Source organism: Apium graveolens, chromosome 7 (assembly GCF_009905375.1).
Source record: "Apium graveolens cultivar Ventura chromosome 7, ASM990537v1, whole genome shotgun sequence".
Classification (NCBI taxonomy): domain Eukaryota; kingdom Viridiplantae; phylum Streptophyta; class Magnoliopsida; order Apiales; family Apiaceae; genus Apium; species Apium graveolens.
In genome coordinates this window covers 24,833,862-24,856,007 of record NC_133653.1, presented here as the reverse complement: position 1 = coordinate 24,856,007, position 22,146 = coordinate 24,833,862, and the positions used below count along the sequence as shown (strand labels likewise).

At 36.2% G+C, this 22,146-nt stretch overlaps 1 protein-coding gene across 1 annotated transcript; it reads right to left on the bottom strand.

Moving 5' to 3' along the window:
• Positions 1-8,785: 8,785 nt before the first annotated feature.
• LOC141673412 (uncharacterized) lies at positions 8,786-10,806 on the bottom strand. The gene is made up of 3 exons (XM_074480157.1): positions 10,631-10,806; positions 9,108-9,693; positions 8,786-8,791 (listed from the first exon to the last, which is right to left on the bottom strand). Exons 1-3 carry the CDS (start codon positions 10,804-10,806, stop codon positions 8,786-8,788), a joined length of 768 nt encoding a protein of 255 aa, XP_074336258.1.
• Positions 10,807-22,146: the final 11,340 nt, after the last annotated feature.

The window sequence follows — 22,146 nt, the reverse complement described above, 5'->3', positions numbered from 1 at the left end:
GATTTCAAAGGAAGTTGGGACGAGCATTTACCCCTGGTAGAGTTTGCTTATAACAACAGTTATCACGCCAGTATTGGGATGCCACCTTATGAAGCCCTTTATGGACGCAAGTGTAGATCTCCAATATATTGGGATGAAGTAGGAGAACGCAAAATACTCGGACCTGAATTGGTGCAGCAGACAAAGGAAGTTGTTGAAATTATCCAGAAAAGATTAATAGCCGCACAAGATCGTCAAAGGAAATATGCAGACCAGTCAAGAAAAGACATGGAATTTGAAGAAGGAAGCTTGGTATTATTGAAAGTATCACCGTGGAAAGGACTAACGAGGTTTGGGAAGAAAGCGAAGTTAAACCCAAGATGGAAGAAAGCGAAGCTAAACCCAAGATATGTCGGACCTTTTGAAATCCTAAAGCGTATTGGCAAGGTAGCTTACGAGTTGGCGTTACCTCCGCACATGGAGCACATTCACAATGTTTTTCACATATCAATGCTTAAGAAATATAATCCAGACTCCAGGCATATAATAGAATATGAGCCAATAGAACTTCAAGCAGATTTATATTATATAGAGAGTCCGATAGAGATTCTAGAGGAAAGAGAGAAAGTATTGAGAAATAAAATGGTAAAGTTAGTAAGAGTATTGTGGAGAAACCCAAAGGTTGAAGAGTCAACATGGGAGTTAGAAAGTGATATGAGAAAAAAGTACCCTCATTTGTTTTCTTAGAGATTCTGAGGACAGAATCCTTTTAAGGGGGGAAGGATGTAATATCCGGGATATATCGTGTAATTATTTTTGCTATTATATAATTATTATGTGTGTTCAGTATCTATTCTGTGAGCTAATTGTTAAGTGTTATCTGTACTTGAATATTCAAAAATAATATTAATTGAGTATTTTAATTTTTATATGTCCAAAATAAAATATAGATAATTGTCATATCTTCCTAATTATTTTTATGTTGGTTTATTGATTTATAAGAATCATATGAAATTTCTAAAATCTTTTTTCGAGTAATTAAAATCTATTTTATAAAAACGGGAACCAACCGACGTCACTCGTTATTATGTTTTTGGAACCCGAAACTCTTTCGAGAACAACTTCCTAACCTAATTGTAATATTCCGAGCATATTCCATGTTTCGACTTTTTCGATCCGGCGTACGGTTTGTCCTGCGCGGGTCCCGGCGCAACATTTTCGATACAATATTCGTTTCGGTAAATCAATAAAACCCGTATTTTCGATAAACGGGAGCTTTTTATTAAACTATCCCAATTATTACTTCGTAATATGTGTAATCAGGCGCTGAGACCAAGACCGCAATACAAATTGTACTAATTTGGATAATTATCCCGAAAACCGATACCGTTTGGATCAGTTTTTACAAATAAATGTACCATTTTATATCCGGAATGATCCAACGGGATACTAATTTTCCGTAATTATAAATAGCCTTTTACCGTATTTTATTTCGTATCAAAATCATTTGCAGACAGATAATTATATAATTTTCAGAGAAAAGCCCTAATTACATAAACTGTTCTAAGAATCAAACAGCAAAACAAAGGCGTTACTGATATTTGTTTTCAAAGCTTGAGTAACCAAAACGAAGGATTTGAAGTGTTCTATCAGATTCTGAGCTTTGTTTCACTGCAGAAATCAAGGTTATTTTTCTAAAAATTTATTTATTTTCGAATTTATTTTATTAAAAATATGAATTTTTGTTCGGATGATTGTTTGTATGATTTGATGATTGCATGTTGTAGAGCTTGTTTTCCTGATGATTTTCATATGCCATACGTCTGATTTGGAGTTCAATAACATGCTCAAAAGTGGGTTTAATTTTCGAATTTCAAAATTAGGGTTTATAACCCGTATGAATGTTCTTAATTGAAATTTGGGGGTTTCTTATTCTGTGATAGATTGATGTTGTGTTATAGTGGGTTGTATTCTCTGTGAAATTTGCAATCTAGTCGTATAAGTTTCATGAACCAACGAGGTCTGTAGAGAAGGGAGTTGTATTTTGAAGTTTTCCGATGTTCGCCGGAAACTGGAAAACTTCACGGCCAAATTTCGGCCAACTCAGGGATTGTTAGGATGAATTGATTGCATGGTTGTGTTCCTGGTGTTGTGTAGATGTGATCTGGAGGTGTTGGTGGGGTGAGGACGCCGGGAACGTGTTCTCCGGCGAACCCGACTGTTTTCCGGCGAAGGGCTGGAAAATTACAGTTTAGTACCCCAACTTTTGAAAACGATGCAGTTAGGTCCCTGAAATTTCCAGACTATGCAAATTTAGGATTCCTGTTTATAAAATGTTTAAAAATCATATTTCCTATTTATTTTTATTATAAAAATTCATTTTTAAATTCTGAAAATTCTAAAAATTATTATTTTAATTCTGAAAATTATTTTTAATTCACAAATAAATCTAAATTAATTAGTTAATTAATTTCAGTTAATTTATAATTGATTAATTGGTCAATTAATTTGAAGATTAATTGATTAATTGATTTAATTAATTATTAATTGATTTTAATTAATTATTTAATTAGGTTTAATTATTTAAAAATGGTTTAAAAATTCTGAAAAATAGTTTCGAGCTTTAAAATATTATTCTAAATTATTTCCAAGGCTCGAGAATTATTCTAAAATTATTTCGGAGCTAGAATGGGCCAACCGAACCCTGTTTATTAAACCCGAAATTGATCCAACGACCCGTTTTAATTTCGAAAAATATTTTAAAAATCATTTTAAATACCAGAAAGCCTATTTATGACCCGAGACTTCTTTATAAATAATATATCATTGATTACGTGATGTATTATGTGCTATATGTGACTTGTTAATTGAGCATCGGTCTATATATTCGGTGTTTACTTGATTATTGCATAACTTTCAATCCGTTAATCGGATTTGGGTAAAACGAAGGGTTGATAGAAGTATGTGTTGAATAGAATTTCATGAGTAAATTATTGATAGATGCTTATGATATGTGAGCAGAAGAGGCAAGACGTAAGAAAGGGAAACAGATAGTTGAAGAGTAAGATGGTTGTGATTGGAAACGAGTGCAGTGTAGTAAGCTAATATCAGGCAAGTGTTCTAAACTTTCTCGAGATATTGTAGTACTTGATAATCCTGTGATATTGCAAGTGCTTTGAAGCACAGAAACCTAAATCCTGATTTCAGTTATTATTCTTGAGCCATGAATCATATTATTTCTAATCCATTAATTATTGTATACCCAAACAAGAATCACAAATCTACGATACTACTCCACAAATACATACAAACTAAATACCAAACACTGAAATGAACTATTATATACTCAACCCATGGTATCTTATACTTGGAAAGACCAAATCCTTGAAACCTTGAAATGTTGATTCCTTTGTTATCCAATTCTTTCATTACCCAGCATCCAAGCTTTTAAATTGCCTTATTGATCCTTACAAGGATTGAAACCCTTTCATTGTTGAACATTTATTGTTGTTAATGATTTCGGTTATTGTTTATTATTGCATATTCTGTTATTATGTTAGAATTGGATTGTTTTTATAAAATTGTGGACCAGATTCGTGGTCAGACCATATAATGGTCAAGTTAGGCCAATGTGAGCCTTGGATCCAGTAGTTAGAGCAATGCTGTGTGCCTTGCTCGGGGTTAGTGCGTGACTGATCAGCAGCCTAACCTTGGTTTTTAAATTAAAAGTATAATATCCAATTCTAAATCATAATCCATTGTTCACTTGATATCATAACCATATTCATCTGATGATCATTATTCTCAGTTTTGTCATTGTGACTTGCTGAGCTAGTTAGCTCATTTGTGCGATGTTGTTTATATTCTTTCCAGTTAAAAAGGAACCAATTGGTAAAGAGGATCCCCAGTCCAGCGCGAGAGCTAGGGGTTCAGGTTGAGAAAGTGGAGCTAGTAGGCTTCTTTTGGAATAATTTAAGTTTGTAAAAGTTTGTAATAATGTTTAATACTCAGTTTGAGTTTGAAATAGTTGGGATTTGAACGGTTTGTAATATATTAGTGTGTTTGGTTTGTGTGCATACTTTAACCTGATGCGGTCCGTGATGGTTGGTAAGTAGGGTCACTGCATATATTATTATTATCTTTATTATTGTTATAAACAGGTTATAATTAAGGTGTGTGTGTGGACCCCAAACTTCTGACCCGGGTTTGGAGGGCGCCACATTAGCTTTCGATCCAGGTATGACACCATATCAGATTTGATGTTTGCTTTGTGATGCTTTATGTATTTAGAAAATGGTCTAAGTACATAGTAGTTGCTTTCAACCCGGATTTGGATACCTATCCATGTTGTTGTTTGCTTTTAATGTTAGCTTTTGATCCGGCCATGACACCATATCTGGATTGATGTTTGCTTTGTGCCTCTTTATGTACTTAGAAAATGGTCTAAGTACATAGTAGTTGCTTTCAACCCGGATTTAGATACCTATTCGGGTTGTTTGCTTTTAATGTTAGCTTTTGATCCGGGTATGACACCATATCCGTATTGATATTTGCTTTGTGCTACTTTATGTACTTAGAAAATGATCTAAGTACATAGTAGTTGCTTTCAACCCGGATTTGGATACCTATCCGAGTTGTTGTTTTCTTTTAATGTTGGCTTCCAATCCAGGTATGGCACCATATCCGGATTGATGTTTGCTTTGTGCTGCTTTATGTACTTAGAAAATGATCTAAGTACATAGTAGTTGCTTTTAACCTGGATTTGGATACCTATCCGGGTTGTTGTTTGCTTTTAATATTGGCTTCCTATCCAGGTATGGCACCATATCCAGATTAATTTTTGCTTGTAATGTTTGTTTTCAACCCGGGTGTGATTGCTTATCCGGGTTGAAGTATGCTTTGCTTGCAGTAATTGTTAAAATGAGAACTGACTTAAAAAGGAAAGTTCTTTTCATTGATTTGAAATTTTCTTCATTGATTTTTATCAGCTATAGCAAAGAAAGAAACTTTATAGATGCAAAATGTTGAATCATAGATTGGTTGCTTTCCATAGGTTACAAGTTTTTGGTTGCTTTTTCAACTAATAGAATTTTTTGAGCCTGATTTCATGCCATGTGTTCGGGATCTCTGTAATAACCCAAAAAATCTGGACTTTTTGTAACCCTTATGAATAGTGATTTTGCTGATTATGCTGAAATTTTCATGCCACACTATGTAGAGGTTCTTTTATTGTTATTCTGAGATCTTATTAGTACTATATATGGTATATAAGTGTATGTAAAGGTCGTCAGAATCCAAATTCGAACACTTTGAATTTTCCCGAAAATCCACCAGATACAAAAAGAATTGAGTATAAGGTAACATGATAAAAAGGATTTAAATTCAAGGATTATAAGAGAGGATCATAAAAGGAATATAATGTATTGAGAAAAGTTAAGGGAACCCAAGTAATAAGATCCCGGGTATGATCCCTTAAACGATAAACGAGAACAAAAGTTAAGCGAACCATATAACAGATCAGCGATCATTAGCCAAGTAATTAGGAGTTAATCAAGGAGGTTAGTGGGTGATGATGTCATCACACCAACAAGAGGAAAACAAATGTAACAAGATGACATAAGTGGATGACATAAGCATGACAAAATGGGAAGGATTTGTTGGTTGATTGTAAGACACACAATTTTTACCATGGTAACAATTTAATTAACAACAAAAGGAAGCAACCAAGCCAAAACAATTCATAACACAAAAACACAAGTTGACTTTTCATTTCCAAGCAAGAAGCTCTCGGCTTCTTCTCTTTTCCAAGAAGAAAAAAAAATCCAAATTCAAGTTCCAAGCTTTGATAATTTATGAGGTAATTATCCAAGGTTCCTTAAGCATAGATATAGCTATCCTATGAATCTAAGCTTCCATTTCCTTCACAATCTCTTCCAATAATTCATGGAAGAAGAGGGTGAATAGTGTTTTCAAGATCTTAAAAATTTTGATCTTGTGTTTTTGTTTAGATATAGCTTTGGTAAGGATTTTCAAGGGTGATTCCAAGCTCCTTAGTTACGTTTACTCACCAAGGAAGGTATAATCTCATACCCTAGCCCCACTTTTGTATATTTAGAGTTTTTATGATTGATATGATTCATGAGAAGCATTATTCTTGTATACTTAGAGTGTGGTTGGATTTGTAATGAGTTTGAAGTTATAAATCTTGATTATTGGTTAATGAACTTAAGTATAACTTTTAGTTCATGATTGAGAGTAGTATAAATTGGAAATCTTGAGATGTTGGGGCTGTTGTAGTAAAATATGGATGGATTTTGGTTGTAGTAATGATTGAGGGTTGATTGTGGATTGATTTGGAGTGGTATAAATTTGGTAATCGCGTAAACATAGCCGTCGTAATGCCCGATTTACCTTAGACTGCTTTTGTTCTTAACATCAGGACCCGTGAACTCACTGTTAGGTTTTGACCATTACCATTATTAGATAGTTCATGTTACGAGCTTCGTTTTGATATGTGGTTTGCTTGAATCCGATATACGGTTTAGGAGAAATGACCGTTTTAAGTAACGATATTTCGCGAAGGAACCATTACCCCTCGCCTTACTTTGAAACCTTGGTTAAGGCCCTTAAATGACTAATTGGGGTATGAAGCAATTATGTAAAGTGGATTAGGCAGTTGGTAGGGTACTCGCGAAGAATCGCCTTAGAATTCTTAATGGTTAATTTATAAAAAATGGTGGAGCCGAGGGTACTCGAGTGACTTAAGTGAATCGTTATGCGCAAAAATGAACGTTAGGGTCTAATTGGTTAAAGTATAGATTCTTAAGCGACTTTGGTTTAATTCCAACTTATATGATGTTTATAGGTTACCAGACTCGTCCCAGGCCTTTTATCACCCCCAGTCGCTCAGGCAAGTTTTCTACCCGTTATACTGTTGTTATGATGTATATATGTATATGCATTATCTTATGATAGATGCATGATGGTTATTAGCAAATTTTGCGATATATTGGAGCATGCTGATATGGTTTATATGCATGCCTGTTTCGTAATCTTGATATCTAATTGTTGATTCAAATGCTTATAAGTTACATAATACCTATGCTAGAGATAAGCAGTAGTTGCGTATACCCTTGGTATAGGGGACCCAAAGGTGAACATTTTCTAAACCGGGAGACGATGTTCCTGAGTATATTATATATATATATATATATTTATATATATATATATATATATATAAATAGTTTTCAAAACTAGTATTCGAATAAGGTTTATTCGATAACTTTATTTTACTTAATGAATATTATTTTGAATATTCATTCGAGGACTTATGACTCCACTTATTTTATTTAATGAATATTGTTTTGAATATTCATTCGAGGACTTATGACTCCGCTTATTTTATTAAATAATATTCTTTATTTTATTAAAGAATAATGTTTCGATAATCAAACTTATTTTCGATTACTCAAATAAAGATCGTACTTTCGTATAAGTATATCTTTGGTTAATTATTATTCATTTCAAGTATAAGTTTTAAAACTTCTACTTCAATTATTTTTATAAAGATTATCCTTTATGGGAATATTATTTAAATAATAATATTCAGATATTTTCTAATATATCGGGACTGATTTATTTCATTAAATTAGCATTACTCCAAACATTCTTAAAATTGTTTTCGAGTCTTCAAAATGATTTTTAAAGTTAGAGCGGATCCCAAAACTCATTTTTTTATATTTAAGACCCTCCTTTCGAAGGGGATTTAAATACTCGCTCAAAACCTGAGGGATCCGGCTCTGTGGCGTATTTTATATTTGCAACAAGGTTGCTGTTTTGATAAAAGAGTTTTTGATTACTTACCCAACACTCGGGAAGTAAAATTCTTGGAACAAGTTTATCCATTAACAGGCACCGCCTGGGAAATATCATTGAGCTTTCCTTTTCAACTAGATACGACTTCTTGGTGGAGCCGTATCAACAAGTTTCTACTTGGGGAAAGGGGGGACGAGCTTTACGTTTCAGAGTCATGGATTTCATCTGAATTAGGAGTGGCGTAAGTGGTCGAGTGGCACCGGCCCGACCTTATTATATTGGCCCAAATGGCCTGGAAGTTCCGCTAAGATGGTCCATTCCTTAAGAGTCCAGGGTTCGGTTGACAAGTAAATCCGACTGTTCTCCTCTACATGTAGAAAATGGTGGGGTTGCACTACTGCGACTGATCATCATAAGTGGTCTTCCTGGCGCGACAAACTCCCGTAATGAGTTCATCATCCAGTTGAATATTTCTGCAACACTACCTGGAGCATTTTGATCGAAAGGCTACGGATGGGTGATTGCCGAAGCATTGACAGGGTCAAACAGTTATAATGGTGTTTCCATCAAATGAAGTATCTCGTAACTTCATTTCCTTTAAACAATATTTCAAAGATTGAATCTAGTCAAGTCTTATATTGTAGTCTCATTTATATAATGAACCTTCGAAAACTTACTATACTTTGAACAGTGGTAGTTCAAGTAGATTTCTAAAATGGTATAAGTATAGTGAAGTAATTGGTAACTTCATCTTCCTTTAAGCTTATATCCAGTAAGTAATTACCTTACACTTGATAAAGGTTTCCAGTAAGTTATCCATTTAGATACTTGTATTATTGTTTACACTATATATTATCTTGCGAGCTGTAATGCTCACTCTTGCTTTATTTCTTCATCACACAACAAAAGTTAGGAAAGATGGCCAGACTCAAGCAGACCCAGCGCAAGCGCGTGGGAAGCGTCCCACATTTTTCCGTTGATACCGTAGCTGCTATAGCTGCAGAGGTAGATCTATTTGTAGATCAGGCATTCGACTTTTGGGAATCAATTATGTATAATTATAACTTGTGGCAGATAATGGCAATTAACTGTAAACTTATCAAGTAATCATTTTGGGTTGTAATAACTTTTAAATTATGGATTCAAGGACTTGTACTTATTTCAATTTTATCTCTGAGACTGTAACGTGTTGTGGTGTATGTTAGTGTAGGGTCACAGCATGAGGATATTTATTATTAATTAAGTTAAGTGATATTTGTGGAAAGAAAGACCATGACGACCCGGATCCCCGACCCCGGATCTGGGGGTGTTACAATCTCGGATTCATCCATGTTCATCAACTTGTAGGTCCCTGGCCTTAATACCTCTTTGATCTTGTAAGGGCCCTCCCATTTGGGCATTAGCTTTCCAATATTGGTGGAATCTGAGGCTTCTGTATCTTGAAGTACCAGGTCTCTAACTTGAAAGTTCTTGACCCTGGACTTCTTGCTGAAGTGCTCCTCGGTTTTCTCCTTGTATTTTTCCATCCTTGCTATAGCCTGGTCTCGGACCTCATCAATTAGCTCAATATCTGTTCTGAGCCCCTCCTCATTGGCTATTTCATCAAAGTTAATTGCTCGGTGAGAGGGGGATCCTACTTCAATAGGTAGCATTGCTTCTGTTCCGTAAGCTAGCTTGAATGGTATTTCTCCTGTGCTTGTCCGAGGACTGGTCCTGTAGGCCCATAACATATTAGGCAATTCTTCTGGCCACTTGGTTTTACTTTCTCTAAGCCTCTTCTCGATGCCCTGGACAAGGATCCGGTTTGTTACTTCCACTTGTCCATTGCCTTGAGGGTAGGCTACTGATGATTTCCTATGCTTGATGCCCCGCTCTTGGAGATAGGATTTGAACTTTGACCTAATAAATTGGGGTCCATTATATGATATCAGGACTCTTGGGATTCCGAACCTCATCAAGATATTATCCATGAATTTTATACAATCCTGCTGGTTTATGATTCTCATTGCCTTTGCCTCTACCCACTTGGTTATGTAATCGATTGAGACTAGTAGGTATCATAGGTCCCCCTAGCTCGGGGGAAAGGCCCCATGATATATATTCCCCAAATAGTGAAATATATTGGAGATAGGGCTGATGAGGATAGGACTGGGCTTAACCGGGATACATTGTTGAAGATTTGGCATTGCTTACATTTTTTCACAAAGTCGTTTGCATCTTTGTGGATTGTTGGCCAGTAGTCACCCTGCCTTATTATCTTGTGAGCCAGGGCCTTTGTCGACATATGATCTCAGCACATCCCTTCGTGGACTTCCAGTAAACAATATTCTGCCTCCGCTGGGTGAATGCATTTCAGGATAGGTGATGAGAAGGTCCGGCGATAGAGATTCCTTCTTCAAGGAAAAATTTTGCTGCCTTAGCTTTTAATCTTTGAGCCTTCCCTTTGTCTTCTGGAAGTTCTCCCTTCTCCAAGTAGTTGATGAACGGAGTCATCCAATTGGGGTTGTTGTCTATCTCCATGACATCCTCAGATTCTATACTTGGCTTTTGTAATTCCTCAAAGTAGACAGAGCAATCTAGGTCTAATGAGTTTTGAACCAGTTTGGAAAGTGTATCGGCCTCTGAATTCTCTTCTCGGCAGATTTGTAAGACTTGACTTTGTGGTATTGAGGTAAGGTAGCTTTGGACCAGAGCCTGGTACTTGTCTAGAAATGGATCATTTGCTATATACTCGCCATTTATTTGCTTGACTACAATCTGGGAGTCACTATAGATGTTGAGTTCCTAGATCCTGAGGATCCTGGCTAGCTTTAATCCTGCTATTAGAGCTTCATACTCTGCCTGGTTGTTTGTCGCTGAGAATCCGAAGGAGATAGCAGTTTGAATTGTAAAACCATCTGGGCTCTTTAGGATGAGCCCTGCTCTTGACCTCTTGTTTGTTGAAGATCCATCAACCTTAAGAGCCCAAGCTCCCGGGTTATGATCAATACTCGTCTCTGGGTCAATGCTCATGGGCCTAGGCTCGTCGTTTGGAAAGTTATATTATATGATGAAGTCAGCAAGTGCCTGGGCTTTGATAACAGTTCTTGGGATGAAACTCAAGTTGAAATGACTTAGCTCGACTACACAGTTTACCAGCCTTCCTGAGACGTCTGGCTTGTGTATTATCTTTCTCAAGGGTCGATTAGTTACAACCCAGATCTCTCTTCCCTGGAAGTAATGTCTGAGTTTTCTGGATGCCATAACCAAGGCAAAGGCAAACTTTCCTAGTCTTGGGTATCGAGTCTCCGCATCTTTTAGTACTTGGCTTACATAGTAAACTGGTTGCTGTTTTCCATTCTCTTCCCTGATCAGTGCTGCTCCAACTACCAGGTCTCCTGCTGATAAGTAGAGGAATAAGGGCTCCCCGGGTTGGGCTTTTGTTAGGATTGGTGGCTGGGAGAGATATCTTTTGATTCCTTCAAAAGTGCTTTGGCATTCCGGGTTCCAATTGACTTCCCTCTTGTTGGTTGCTCCTTTCAATAGGTCAAAGAAAGGTAGGCATCTCTCAGCTAGCTTTGAGATGAATCTTCTAAGTGCCGCCAGGGACCCTGCTAGTTTCTTAACATCTTTCTGGGTCCTAGGAGGCTTCATCTCCTGGATTGCTTTTATCTTCTCTAGGTTGGCTTCAATTCCCCGATTGCTGATCATGAATCCTAGGAATTTTCCTGCCCCCACTCCAAATGTGCATTTTTCCAGATTTAACTTTAGTGAGTATTTCCTTGAGTTGTCAAAACATTCTCTTAGATCTTCGATGTGACCTGGGTTTTTGTTGACTATGCAATCATGTCGTTAACATAGGATTCTAAATTTCTTCCAAGCTGGGTCTTGAAGAATTTATTCATTGTTCTCTGGTAGGTTGAGCCTGTATTCGTCAATCTGAAAGGCAGCATGATATAGGTATATACTGCCCTATGGGTGATGAATGCTGTCTTCTGGATGTATTTCAGACTCATCTTGATCTGGTTGTACCCCGAGAAGGCGTCCATAAAACTTAGCATTACGTGCCCAGATGTGGCGTCTATCAATTGATCAACATTTGGGAGGGGGTAGGGGTCCTTTGGGCATGCACTATTCAAGTCGGTGTAGTCAACATATATTCTCCATTTTCCATTTTCTTTCTTCACCATTACCACATTAGCCAACCATTCCTGGTATTTGACTTCGCTTATGATCCCAGCTTTGAGTAGTTTCTCAACTTCTTCATCTATTACTTTCTGCCTCTCCGGGGAAAAATTTCTTCTCTTTTGCTTAACTGGTTTCCTGTCTGGGGTTGACATCCAAGCTATGCATTGCTATGGATCATGCAGCCCAGGCATGTCTCTCGGGCTCCAGGCGAATATATCATCGTACCTTCGGAGCAATGACACCAGGTCTTTTATGAAGATAGTTTCTAGTCTGGATCCTATTTTTACCTTCTTAGAAGGATCGCTTTCATCGATCATAATTGTTTCTATTTTTACTGCAGCTTCGACCTTTGCTTGATCCCAAATTTGATACCAATTGATGGATCTGGGTTTTTGAATTCTTGTTCATATAGGTTTGACCCTGGGTTGTCATCTTCTCTTGGTTTCTTTCCTTTACTTCATTTATTTCGGGGCTGGTTGTTTACGTAGTAGGATTGCCCTGGGTGAGAGTGGTGTTTGATTCAACCTCTACTATGGCTTGGTTGCTTTCTTGGTCTTACGACCCTGGCTTGGTTGTTTTTGGATCCATGTTGGATTCTATGACTTGTACTTCTTTTCTCGTGTCATCCCTTGAGGGTGGGCGGTGTTTCTTAGTACTCTGTTGTTTTCGAAGTACTGCGGCCTTCCTCTTATTGTCTTGGTGAGTTTTAGCCATAACCAGGGCCTGGCTATAACATCTTTCCGCAACTTCATAGTCTCCTTTAACTTCTCCTATCCCCGTTGGAGTTGAGAATTTGATTTTCAGGTGTGATATTGAGGTGATTGCTTGTATTCTGGTTTGGGCTGAGCGATCAATTATTCCGTAGTAGGATGAGGGAGTGTTGATTACATAGAATTTATCACACGGGTGACCTGGTTTGGAGCTGATCTGAATATCACTAGTAGGTATAGGGTTCACTGGATTGGGACCAATTTATTCCCGAACCCATATAGGGGATTCTCCCGGCATTCATTTGAGCGTACACTCCCTAGTTTTATGTGATCCACAGTATACTTGAATAGGATGTTAACCGAGGAGCCATTATCTATCAGCATCCTCCTCACCTCATTGTCAAAGATATCCAGTATGACCACCAAAGCTTCATTGTGATTAGGATTGACCCCTTCATAATCCTTGCCGCTGAATAAAATTATCATCTCCGGGTAGGATTGGATAGAGAATACTTCATCTCCCGAGTCCGGGCTTCAGGGAGGTGAGTGAGAACCTCATAGGACTACACTCACTACATTCTTCCTTTTTCTTAATCTTTCTTCTTTATAGTGGGTATCCCTGGAGACGTACTGATTTAGGTTACCCTTCTTGACTTGGTCTTCGATGAAGTATTTGAGAGATAGAGAATTCTCAGTTTTGTGCCCATGTGTTTCATGATAATCGCATTGTCTATTGTAAGGCCGGCTCTCCCGGGGAGTCTACCTGGGGATTTGGGGGGTAATATAATGGCTTGCCTTTGTTTTCTTTTAATATTTCCTCCCTTGTTCTATACAGTGGGGTCCAATCTGGCTCTTGCCTAGGCTCTCTGGCTTGCCTAGTTGGCCCGGGGTCACTTTAAGATTCTGTCTTAGGACCAAGTCTCTGAAATATTGGAGTGTTTTGAACCACATTGGTCTGTTAGCTTTATTGGCTCTGCTTGAACTTTTTGTCTTGATGGTAACCCCCTTTCGGCCGGTCATCAGAGTTGTTGCTCCTGGATCCCCCTTCCGGCCATCCTCATTGCCTGGAGCACATCTGTTTCTCTGATGAATTTGGATTTGATGGACCTGGGTACTAGCGGAGGGTCTACCAACCGTACTCTTTCCTGCTCTTGCCGTTATCTCAAGTGTACAAACAACAATTGACCAATATTTGAAGCTAAAAATGTAGATCTAAGGTTGCTTTTTGAAGATAACAAAAAAATTTCAAAACAACACTAAGCAAACTTTCTGGGTTTCTCTAACACTATTATTGAAAAAGTGTAGCAGGGTTTAAAACATGAAGACAATATTCAAGCTAAAGCAGATCGGGGTTTGAAAATAACCAAGACTATCTATAGCACACACAAACGTGGCTTAAAAATAAACAAAATGGGCTCACATAAATGGGGCCTAAAATAACGAGCACACACAAACGTGGCTTAAATAAACAACATTCATGGTTAAGAGAGGGTATGGTTGCTTGTGTTCTTACAGGTTAGAGATATGTACTCTTAAAAGAGTTTGTTGATGAAGGCGAATCCAGGGGCACCGAGACCCAAGGATGGAGAGCCCCTCCTTCTAGCGCCAAGTGATAACTCCGGTGAGCGGGGCGGCTCCGTCCGACATCGTTCCTGGACCTTCTTGTGGTGAATGAGGTGTAGCTGCTGTGGGGTGTCTACAAAACAACACCGGAGGGGGGTTTGAACCCCGCGGTGCCTCCGGTGTGAGAGTAAGAGCTTGTTCGGGGAAGATGAAGATAGATAAACAAGGGGTGGTTGTGTGTGTATATGTTGGTGTGTAAGAGAGTGTGTGTTGAAAAGTGTCTAACCCCTAAACCCTTCATCCTTGGGGTTTATATAGCCCAAAGGTAGGGTTTAGAGGTTGGTACCTTTAGATCAGGGTTGTCCGTTGTTGGAGGCGGAGGATGCCTAACTTGGGTAGATTGCATACATGTGTCTAGAAAAGGAAACCCTCTGGGATGCATCAAAGGCATGCTGACACGTGTATTGCTTGTCTGAGATGTTAGTTGTTGATAGCTGTTATCGTCACGTGCCCACGCACCCCTCCTTGGTGGGTTTTGGGGTGTGCATGTGGTTGTTGGGACCCTCTCGGGTCTGACCTACCTGGGAGGTAATTCTGGCTGGGAGGTGATCCTGCTCCTGGGTCCTGGGTTACCCCCCCTGAGCCTAGGTCTCTCCCCTTGAATTCTATAGGTGTGGGGGGTCTTTGTCCATCTGTTGAGCCTGTCTCACCCTAGATCTGGGTTGGGACCTAGCCGGGTTAATTATACCCTATCAACGAGTATATTCGACTCGACTCATTTAAATTTGGCTCTATATATCAACTTGCGAGTAAGCCAAACTAGCCTCGTTTACAACTAGACTCGTTTAAGTTAACTCAAATTTTGGTCGGAAATTAGAGTTGAAGTACGAGCTAGAAGCCTAGAACATTACGTGACATAAATTGCTAGCTGTGATGTATTATATAATATTGTTTTTACAATCTTATAGATAAACGGAAACATAATCTGTTGGGCGGATAGAGTATTTTAAATATTAAGTTTTACTAGCTTAAATCTTGTGCGATACATGAGTTCCGTTAATATTTAAATGAATTTTAAATTTTATTTATTTAAATTATATATTAATTATTTATATAAATATATAATAATTATTGATTTATAATAAAAATAATAAAATAATTAGGAAGGAGATGTAATCGTAATTTAGTACGATAAGATTTGATCGTTGTTTAGAGGGATAAGAAGACTAAGTAATCTAGCAATTTAGTAGTTTAACATGTTTATAACACTATTAATATTTATTTTTAATAATTAAAATAGGAGAATAATTGTTGTACAAAAATATACCTCATTTTTCATTCCGATTATTATATTATAGTATAGATTGATAGGGCAGGCAGATCATGACATTTTTCCTAAAAATAAATCTCCATAGCTTTAGAAATATATATTTCAAAAAATTTATTGGTATCTTCTGCGAGATTCGCCCCTTTTCGGCTGCTGGACTTCTAACATAACCACATCCAATTTACCTGCCCTTATCTCTAATGGGATGCCAACCTAATTTGTTAATATTTTCATAAGTACAAATATATTATTTCTCTTCTTTTAAAAGTGATTTTTGCTCCCTTGTTAACAAATTTTGTTCTAGACGGTTGACACTCAATATTTCCAATAGTAAAACTAAATATAATTATATATATATTTAATTATTTAGATATTGTAATATATTTTTTGATCTATGAGGAGTACCAAAACTTTACAATTTTAATTGGCATTTTCACTTCAATGGACATCTAACAAACTTGACAACTTTAATTGACATTTCTGTCACTTTAATAGACATCTAACAAATGTTAGGAGACACGTCATGTTATGCGGCACTTCCCCGCTCTTTTTTTTACATCCATTGGGCTCCTAGTTACTAAATTTTTTGTTTATAGTTGAGCTATAAGTTTGTTAATTACAAAAACTTTCAGCTATAAAATCTCTCTCCCTCTCTCCGCAGTGTGCACCTGTGTATCCATAAAAGATGTAAATACATTTTTGTAAAGCATAATGTAATGTAACATGTAATCAAGGATTTATAACTCAAAATGAAAATAGAAATAGATAAACAATATTAAACTGTGAAGCACAGGAACCCTACTGATGAAGACAGGATAAACACAAAGAACCAAATGGTGCAATTGACTCTTTAAGTCCTCTAACAGATCATGGGAAGAAGTTCATTGTAATGTTCAAGCAGCCATGAAGAATAAGACAATAAGGGACTTTAAGCATCAGTTACATGAATTGATTTCAAGTACTATAGATCAAGGGTTCAGTGAAAGAAGCAATGGATAAACATCAATCTGTATCAGCTCAGAAACTCAAGTCAAATTGAATTGGGATTCTCATAATGCTAGTTGTTTGTGAACCAGACCAGTGCACCAAACATCAGTATTCAAGAAGGAATTTTGATTCAGTTACAGAAGAAAATATTGATACAATGAAGAATGATTTGGCAAAAGCAAGAATACTCTAAGTCATAATAGTCTTCTATACTTGATTCTATGTGCATGGTGTTAAAGTTGAATCAGGCACATAGACTAAGTAAAAAAGACGTGATGATTATATAACTCTTCATGCTACCTGCTTATTATAAAATTTTGATTTTTGTAAAACGTAATTTTACTGCTAACCATTTGCTTTGTGGAAGAAAGGCGTGTTCTTGTCCCCATCTTGCAGCCATTGAATTTTTGATTCTTTTGCTTCTTACAAGTTTCTTTCTGTTGAAGCCTGGAAGACAATGTTATTCTCCTTTTAACCTTATTCTTAGTGCTTCCTAAAATAATTTGCGTACTATATAGGATGAGATCTCTGTATTCCAGTAAGTCGGACTAGATTTTTTTAGTTTTTTTAAGATGTTATTAGTACAGTTTTGTTCCATTTGAGAGATTTTCATTCTGTAATTAAGCCTGTCATTCAGTTATCCCCTGCTCACATGTTTCTAGTTGTTTAGTCTGGTCCACTAAAGCGAGACATTGAAACCTTTTCAATGTTTTAAACTATCTATTATTGTAGAACTATTTTCACTTTTCACTCATATCAATTAGAAGGAAGTGATGGAACTTTTCAGAGTTTAAAAGCATGTGCATGACGGAAATATCACAGAACTTGACAACTATTTCAGTGCTTTCCAATTCTTTTTCTTTCTATTAACACATTTTTTCACTATTTGATTTGTATCGAAGTATAGGGGCATGGCATCTAGCACTAGAAGCACCGTTGACACAACTTGGGCTCTCTTTGATGCTCTTTGGTATTTATAAATAGTGATGTACAACTCCAAGTGTTTCACGATAGGACTAGCGAGGAACCAATAATTATTGACAATTAACTGAATAATCACAACCTTAATATTCAATGATCCAGTGATATATAATTTAAGAATTTCTTTTGGACTTAAATTTCTTCAACTAAGCTGTATGTCATTTTTACAGATTCAATACCATATATTAGTATAGTACTCAGTTTTCTGGTTACTGTTTAAGAATTTTAGTTAATTTTTCTTCATTTTCCCTGGTATATCCTTTAAAAGAGAATGTGGTGCCTCAGGATTGATATTTTCTCCTTTTGTACTTTATTCTGTAAGGTAGATGAACTTTGTAATTTGCAACTTGTTTAGTTTTTCTAAAACCTTTAGTTTAGATTTATGAGATTGATTTATATAGACATCTGAGATCTTTTGGTCTTTTGGGTCATTAGTTTTTTTTCTTTTTTGACTGCCTGACTAGAATATAGAGTACTTAATGCTCAATCGTATTCGTGTAGTGTCCGCACTCGTGGATGGTGATAGAGTACTTGTAGACAATTTTTCCATCGTTATGCTTCATAATGGACTTATCCTTTTATGTGTATCCTTTGATCCCTCTATTCATTTTCTTAGCACTCAACCTCTCAACGTTCTATCTTTCTATTCCTTACTTCTAATCCTAACCCTCTACCCATTCCCGTCAATCTAGGCTTGTGTCAGTGACTTATAACCTGTAGCTCTGATACCAAACCTGTGGCGCCCTCCAAACCGGGGTCAGAAGTTTGGGGTCCACAGACACACACACCTTATTAATAACCTGCTTATAACAATGATAAAGATAATAATAATGATATGCAGTGACCCTACTTACCGATTACCACGGACCGCAACAGGTTAAAGTATGCACACAAGCCAACCACACTTACTTATATTACAAACCGTTCAAATCCCAACTATTCAAACTCAGAACTGAGTATTAAACATTATTACAAACTTTTACAAACTTAAATTATTCCAAAAGAAGCCTACTAGCTCAACTCGATCAACCTGAACCCCTAGCTCTCACGCTGGACTGGGGATCCTCGGTACCAACCGGTTCCTTCTTAACTGGAAAAGAACATAAACAACATCGCACAAATGAGCTAACTAGCTCAGCAAGTCACAATGACAAAACTGAGAATAATGATCATTAGGTAAATATGGTTATGATATCAAGCGAACAATGGATTATGATTTAGAATTGGATATTATATTTTTATTTTAAAAACCAAGGTTAGGCTGCTGATCAGTCACGCACTAACCCCGAGCAAAGCACACAACACTGCTCTAACTACTGGATCCAAGGCACATATTGACCTAACTTGACCATTATATGATCTGACCACGAATCTGGTCCACATTTTTATAAAACAATCCAAGTCTACCATAATAACAGAATAAGCAGTAATAAACAATAAACAGGATCATTAACAACATTGGACGTTCAATAATGAAAATGGTTTCAATTTACATAAAGATCAATAAGGCATTTCCAAAGCTTGGTTTCTAGGTAGTGAAAGAATTGGATAACAAAAAGATCAATGTTTCAGGGTTTCAAGGATTTGGTCTTTCAAAGCATAAGATACAATGGTTTGAGTGTGTAAGCAATCTAGTTCAGTGTTTGATAATTAGTTTATATGTATTTGTGGAGTAGTATCGTACTTTTGAGGTTCTTATTTGGGGATACAACAATCAATGGTTTAGAAAGAATCAGGTTTACAACTCAAGATCAATAACTGGAATCAGGGTTTAGGGTTCAGTGCTTCAAAGCACTTGCAATATAAACAGGACTATCAATCACTATAATATCTCGAGAAAGTTCAGAACACTTGCCTGGTACTAGCTTACTACACTGCACTTGCTCTCAATCACCACTGTCTTACTCCTTGACTATCTGTTTCCCTTTCCTACGCCTTGCCTCTTCTGCTCACATATCATAAGCATCTATCAATATTCAACTCATACGATTCGATTCAACACATACTTCTATCTACCCTTCGTTTCACCCAAATCCGATTAACGGATTGAAAGTTACGCAATAAACAAGTAAACATCGCATATATAGACCGACAGTTAACCAACAAGTCACATATAATTCATAACACGTCACATAATCAATGGTATATCATTTATAAAGAAGTTTCGGGTCATAAATAGGCTTTCGGATATTTAAAATGATTTTTTTAAAACATTTTTCGGAATAAAAACAGTTCGTTAAATCAATTTCGAAGTAGTAAACAGGGTTCGGTTGGTCAATTCTGGCTTCAAAACGATTTCATAATAATTATTGAGCCTTGAAAATGATTTAAAATAATATTTTAAAGCTCGAAACTATTTTTCGGAATTTTTAAATCATTTTTAAATAATTAAATCTAATTAAAATCAATTAATAATTAATTAAATCAATTAATCAATTAATTTACGAATTAATTGACTAATTAATCAATTAAAAATTAACTGAAATTAATTAACTAATTAATTCAGATTTATTTTTGAATTAAATATAATTTTTGGAATTAAAATAATAATTTTTGAAATTTTCAGAAATTAAAATCGAATTTTTTATAATTAAAATAAATAGGAAATATGATTTTTAAATAATTTATAAACAGGAATCCAAAATATGCAAACTCTGGAAACCTGGGGGACTAAACTGTTTCTTCCCCAAAAGTCCAGGGGCCTGTTTGCAATTTTGCAAACCCCCGCCGTCGACTCGCCGGAGTGTGGCCGGAGAACACGATTACGGCCACCTCAGGCCACCAAACTGTCCAGAATTAATCTACACATTACCAGGAACTTATTTATGCAATCAAAACACATCAATCATCCCTGTCCTGGCCGGAAATTGGCCAAGAACATCGCAGGTTTCCGGCGAAACATCGAAAACTTAAAAAGACAACTCCCTACGATTCAAGCATCCTCTGTTAACGAGCTATATACCAATCGATTGCAAATTTCATAAGGAACATAACCCACTATAAATCAACAGCTAATAACCCCAAAATCAAAAAGCCCCAAATTTCAATTGAAAACATTTATACGGGTTATAAACCCTAATTTTAAAATTCGAGAATTAAACCCACTTTTGAGCATATTATTGAACTCCAAATCAGACGTATGACATATGAAAATCATCAGGAAAACAAGCTCTACAATATGCAAGCATCAAATCATACAAACAATCATCCGAACAAAAATTCATATTTTTAATAAAATTAATTCGAAAATAAATAATTTTTCAGAAAATAAACCTTGATTTCTGCAGTGATTTGGAACACAGAATCTGATAGAACACCTCAAGACCTTCATTTTGAGCACTCGAGCTTTTCAAACGGACTCCGGTAACACCTCCGATTTTTGGTTTTATTCTCAGAAAGATTTATGAATATATGAGTTTTCTCTGAAAATTTATATAATTACTGACTGCAAATGATTTTTGATACGAAATAAAATACGGTAAAGGCTATTTATAATTACGGAAAATTAGTATCTCGTTGGATCATTCCGGATATAAAACGGTACGTTTATTTATAAAAACTGATCCAAACGGTATCGGTTTTTGGGACAATTATTCAAATCAGTACAATTTGTACTGCGGTCTTGGTCTCAGCACCTGGTTACACGTACTACGAGGTGATAATTGGGATAGTTTAATAAAAAGCTCTCGTTTATCAAAAATACGAGTTTTATTGATTTACCGAAACGAATATTTTATCGAAAATATTGCGCCGGGACCCGCGCAGGACAAACCGTACGCCGGATCGAAAAAGTCGAAACATGGAATATGCTCGGAATATTACAATTGGGTTGGGAAGGAGTTCTCGGAAGAGTTTCAGGTTCCAAAAACGTAACTACGGATGACGTCGGTTGGTTCTCGTTTTTATAAATAGATTTTAAATACCCGAAAAAAGATTTTATGAAATTCATATGATCCTTATAAATTCATAAATCAACATAAAAATAATTAGGAAGATATGACAATTATCTATATTTTATTTTGGACATATAAAAATTAAAATACTCAATTAATAAATTTTTAAACATCCAAACACATTTAACACTTTAACAATAATTCACAGAATAGATACTGAACACATATATTAATTATTATTAGCAAAAATAATTACACGATATATCTCAGATATTACAACGACGGTCGATAGATTTCTTCTTTCTTTCTTATCTGATCTCTTGGTGTGGATAGATTTTATGCTAAAATATCCATTTTATGGTGAGAGATGGAGTTGCCGGAATTCTTTTCGGTGGTGGTCGGCGGTTGCTCGGTTGATGGGGGCGGTTCTCTTTTTTTTTAAAACATTTTATATTGTGGTGTAATTTATTCAAAGGCGGGAGATTCAAATTTTCACAAAATTTTGAACTTCAAACTTTAAATTTTATAAAAGCGACCAAAGATTCGGTCGATATTTTATATAAATTCCACCGCAAAACTTAAAATTCACCCTCTTAAAAGCCACCAACATGTTTCGGTCGATTTTATACTAAAATCCACCGAATATGGTCGATTATAGTTAAATTTCACCGATATGGTCGATTAGGGTCCTTTCATAAACCCTAAAGTTTACGCCCGCAAACAG

Coding starts and splice junctions, on each gene's coding strand:
- LOC141673412 (XM_074480157.1), bottom strand. CDS start 10,806: ATGAGCATTGACCCAGAGACGAGTATTGATCATAACCCGGGAGCTTGG. Junction 9,694..10,630: donor GCGACAAACAACCAGGCAGA/GTATGAAGCTCT, acceptor CCAATTTATTAG/GTCAAAGTTCAAATCCTATC.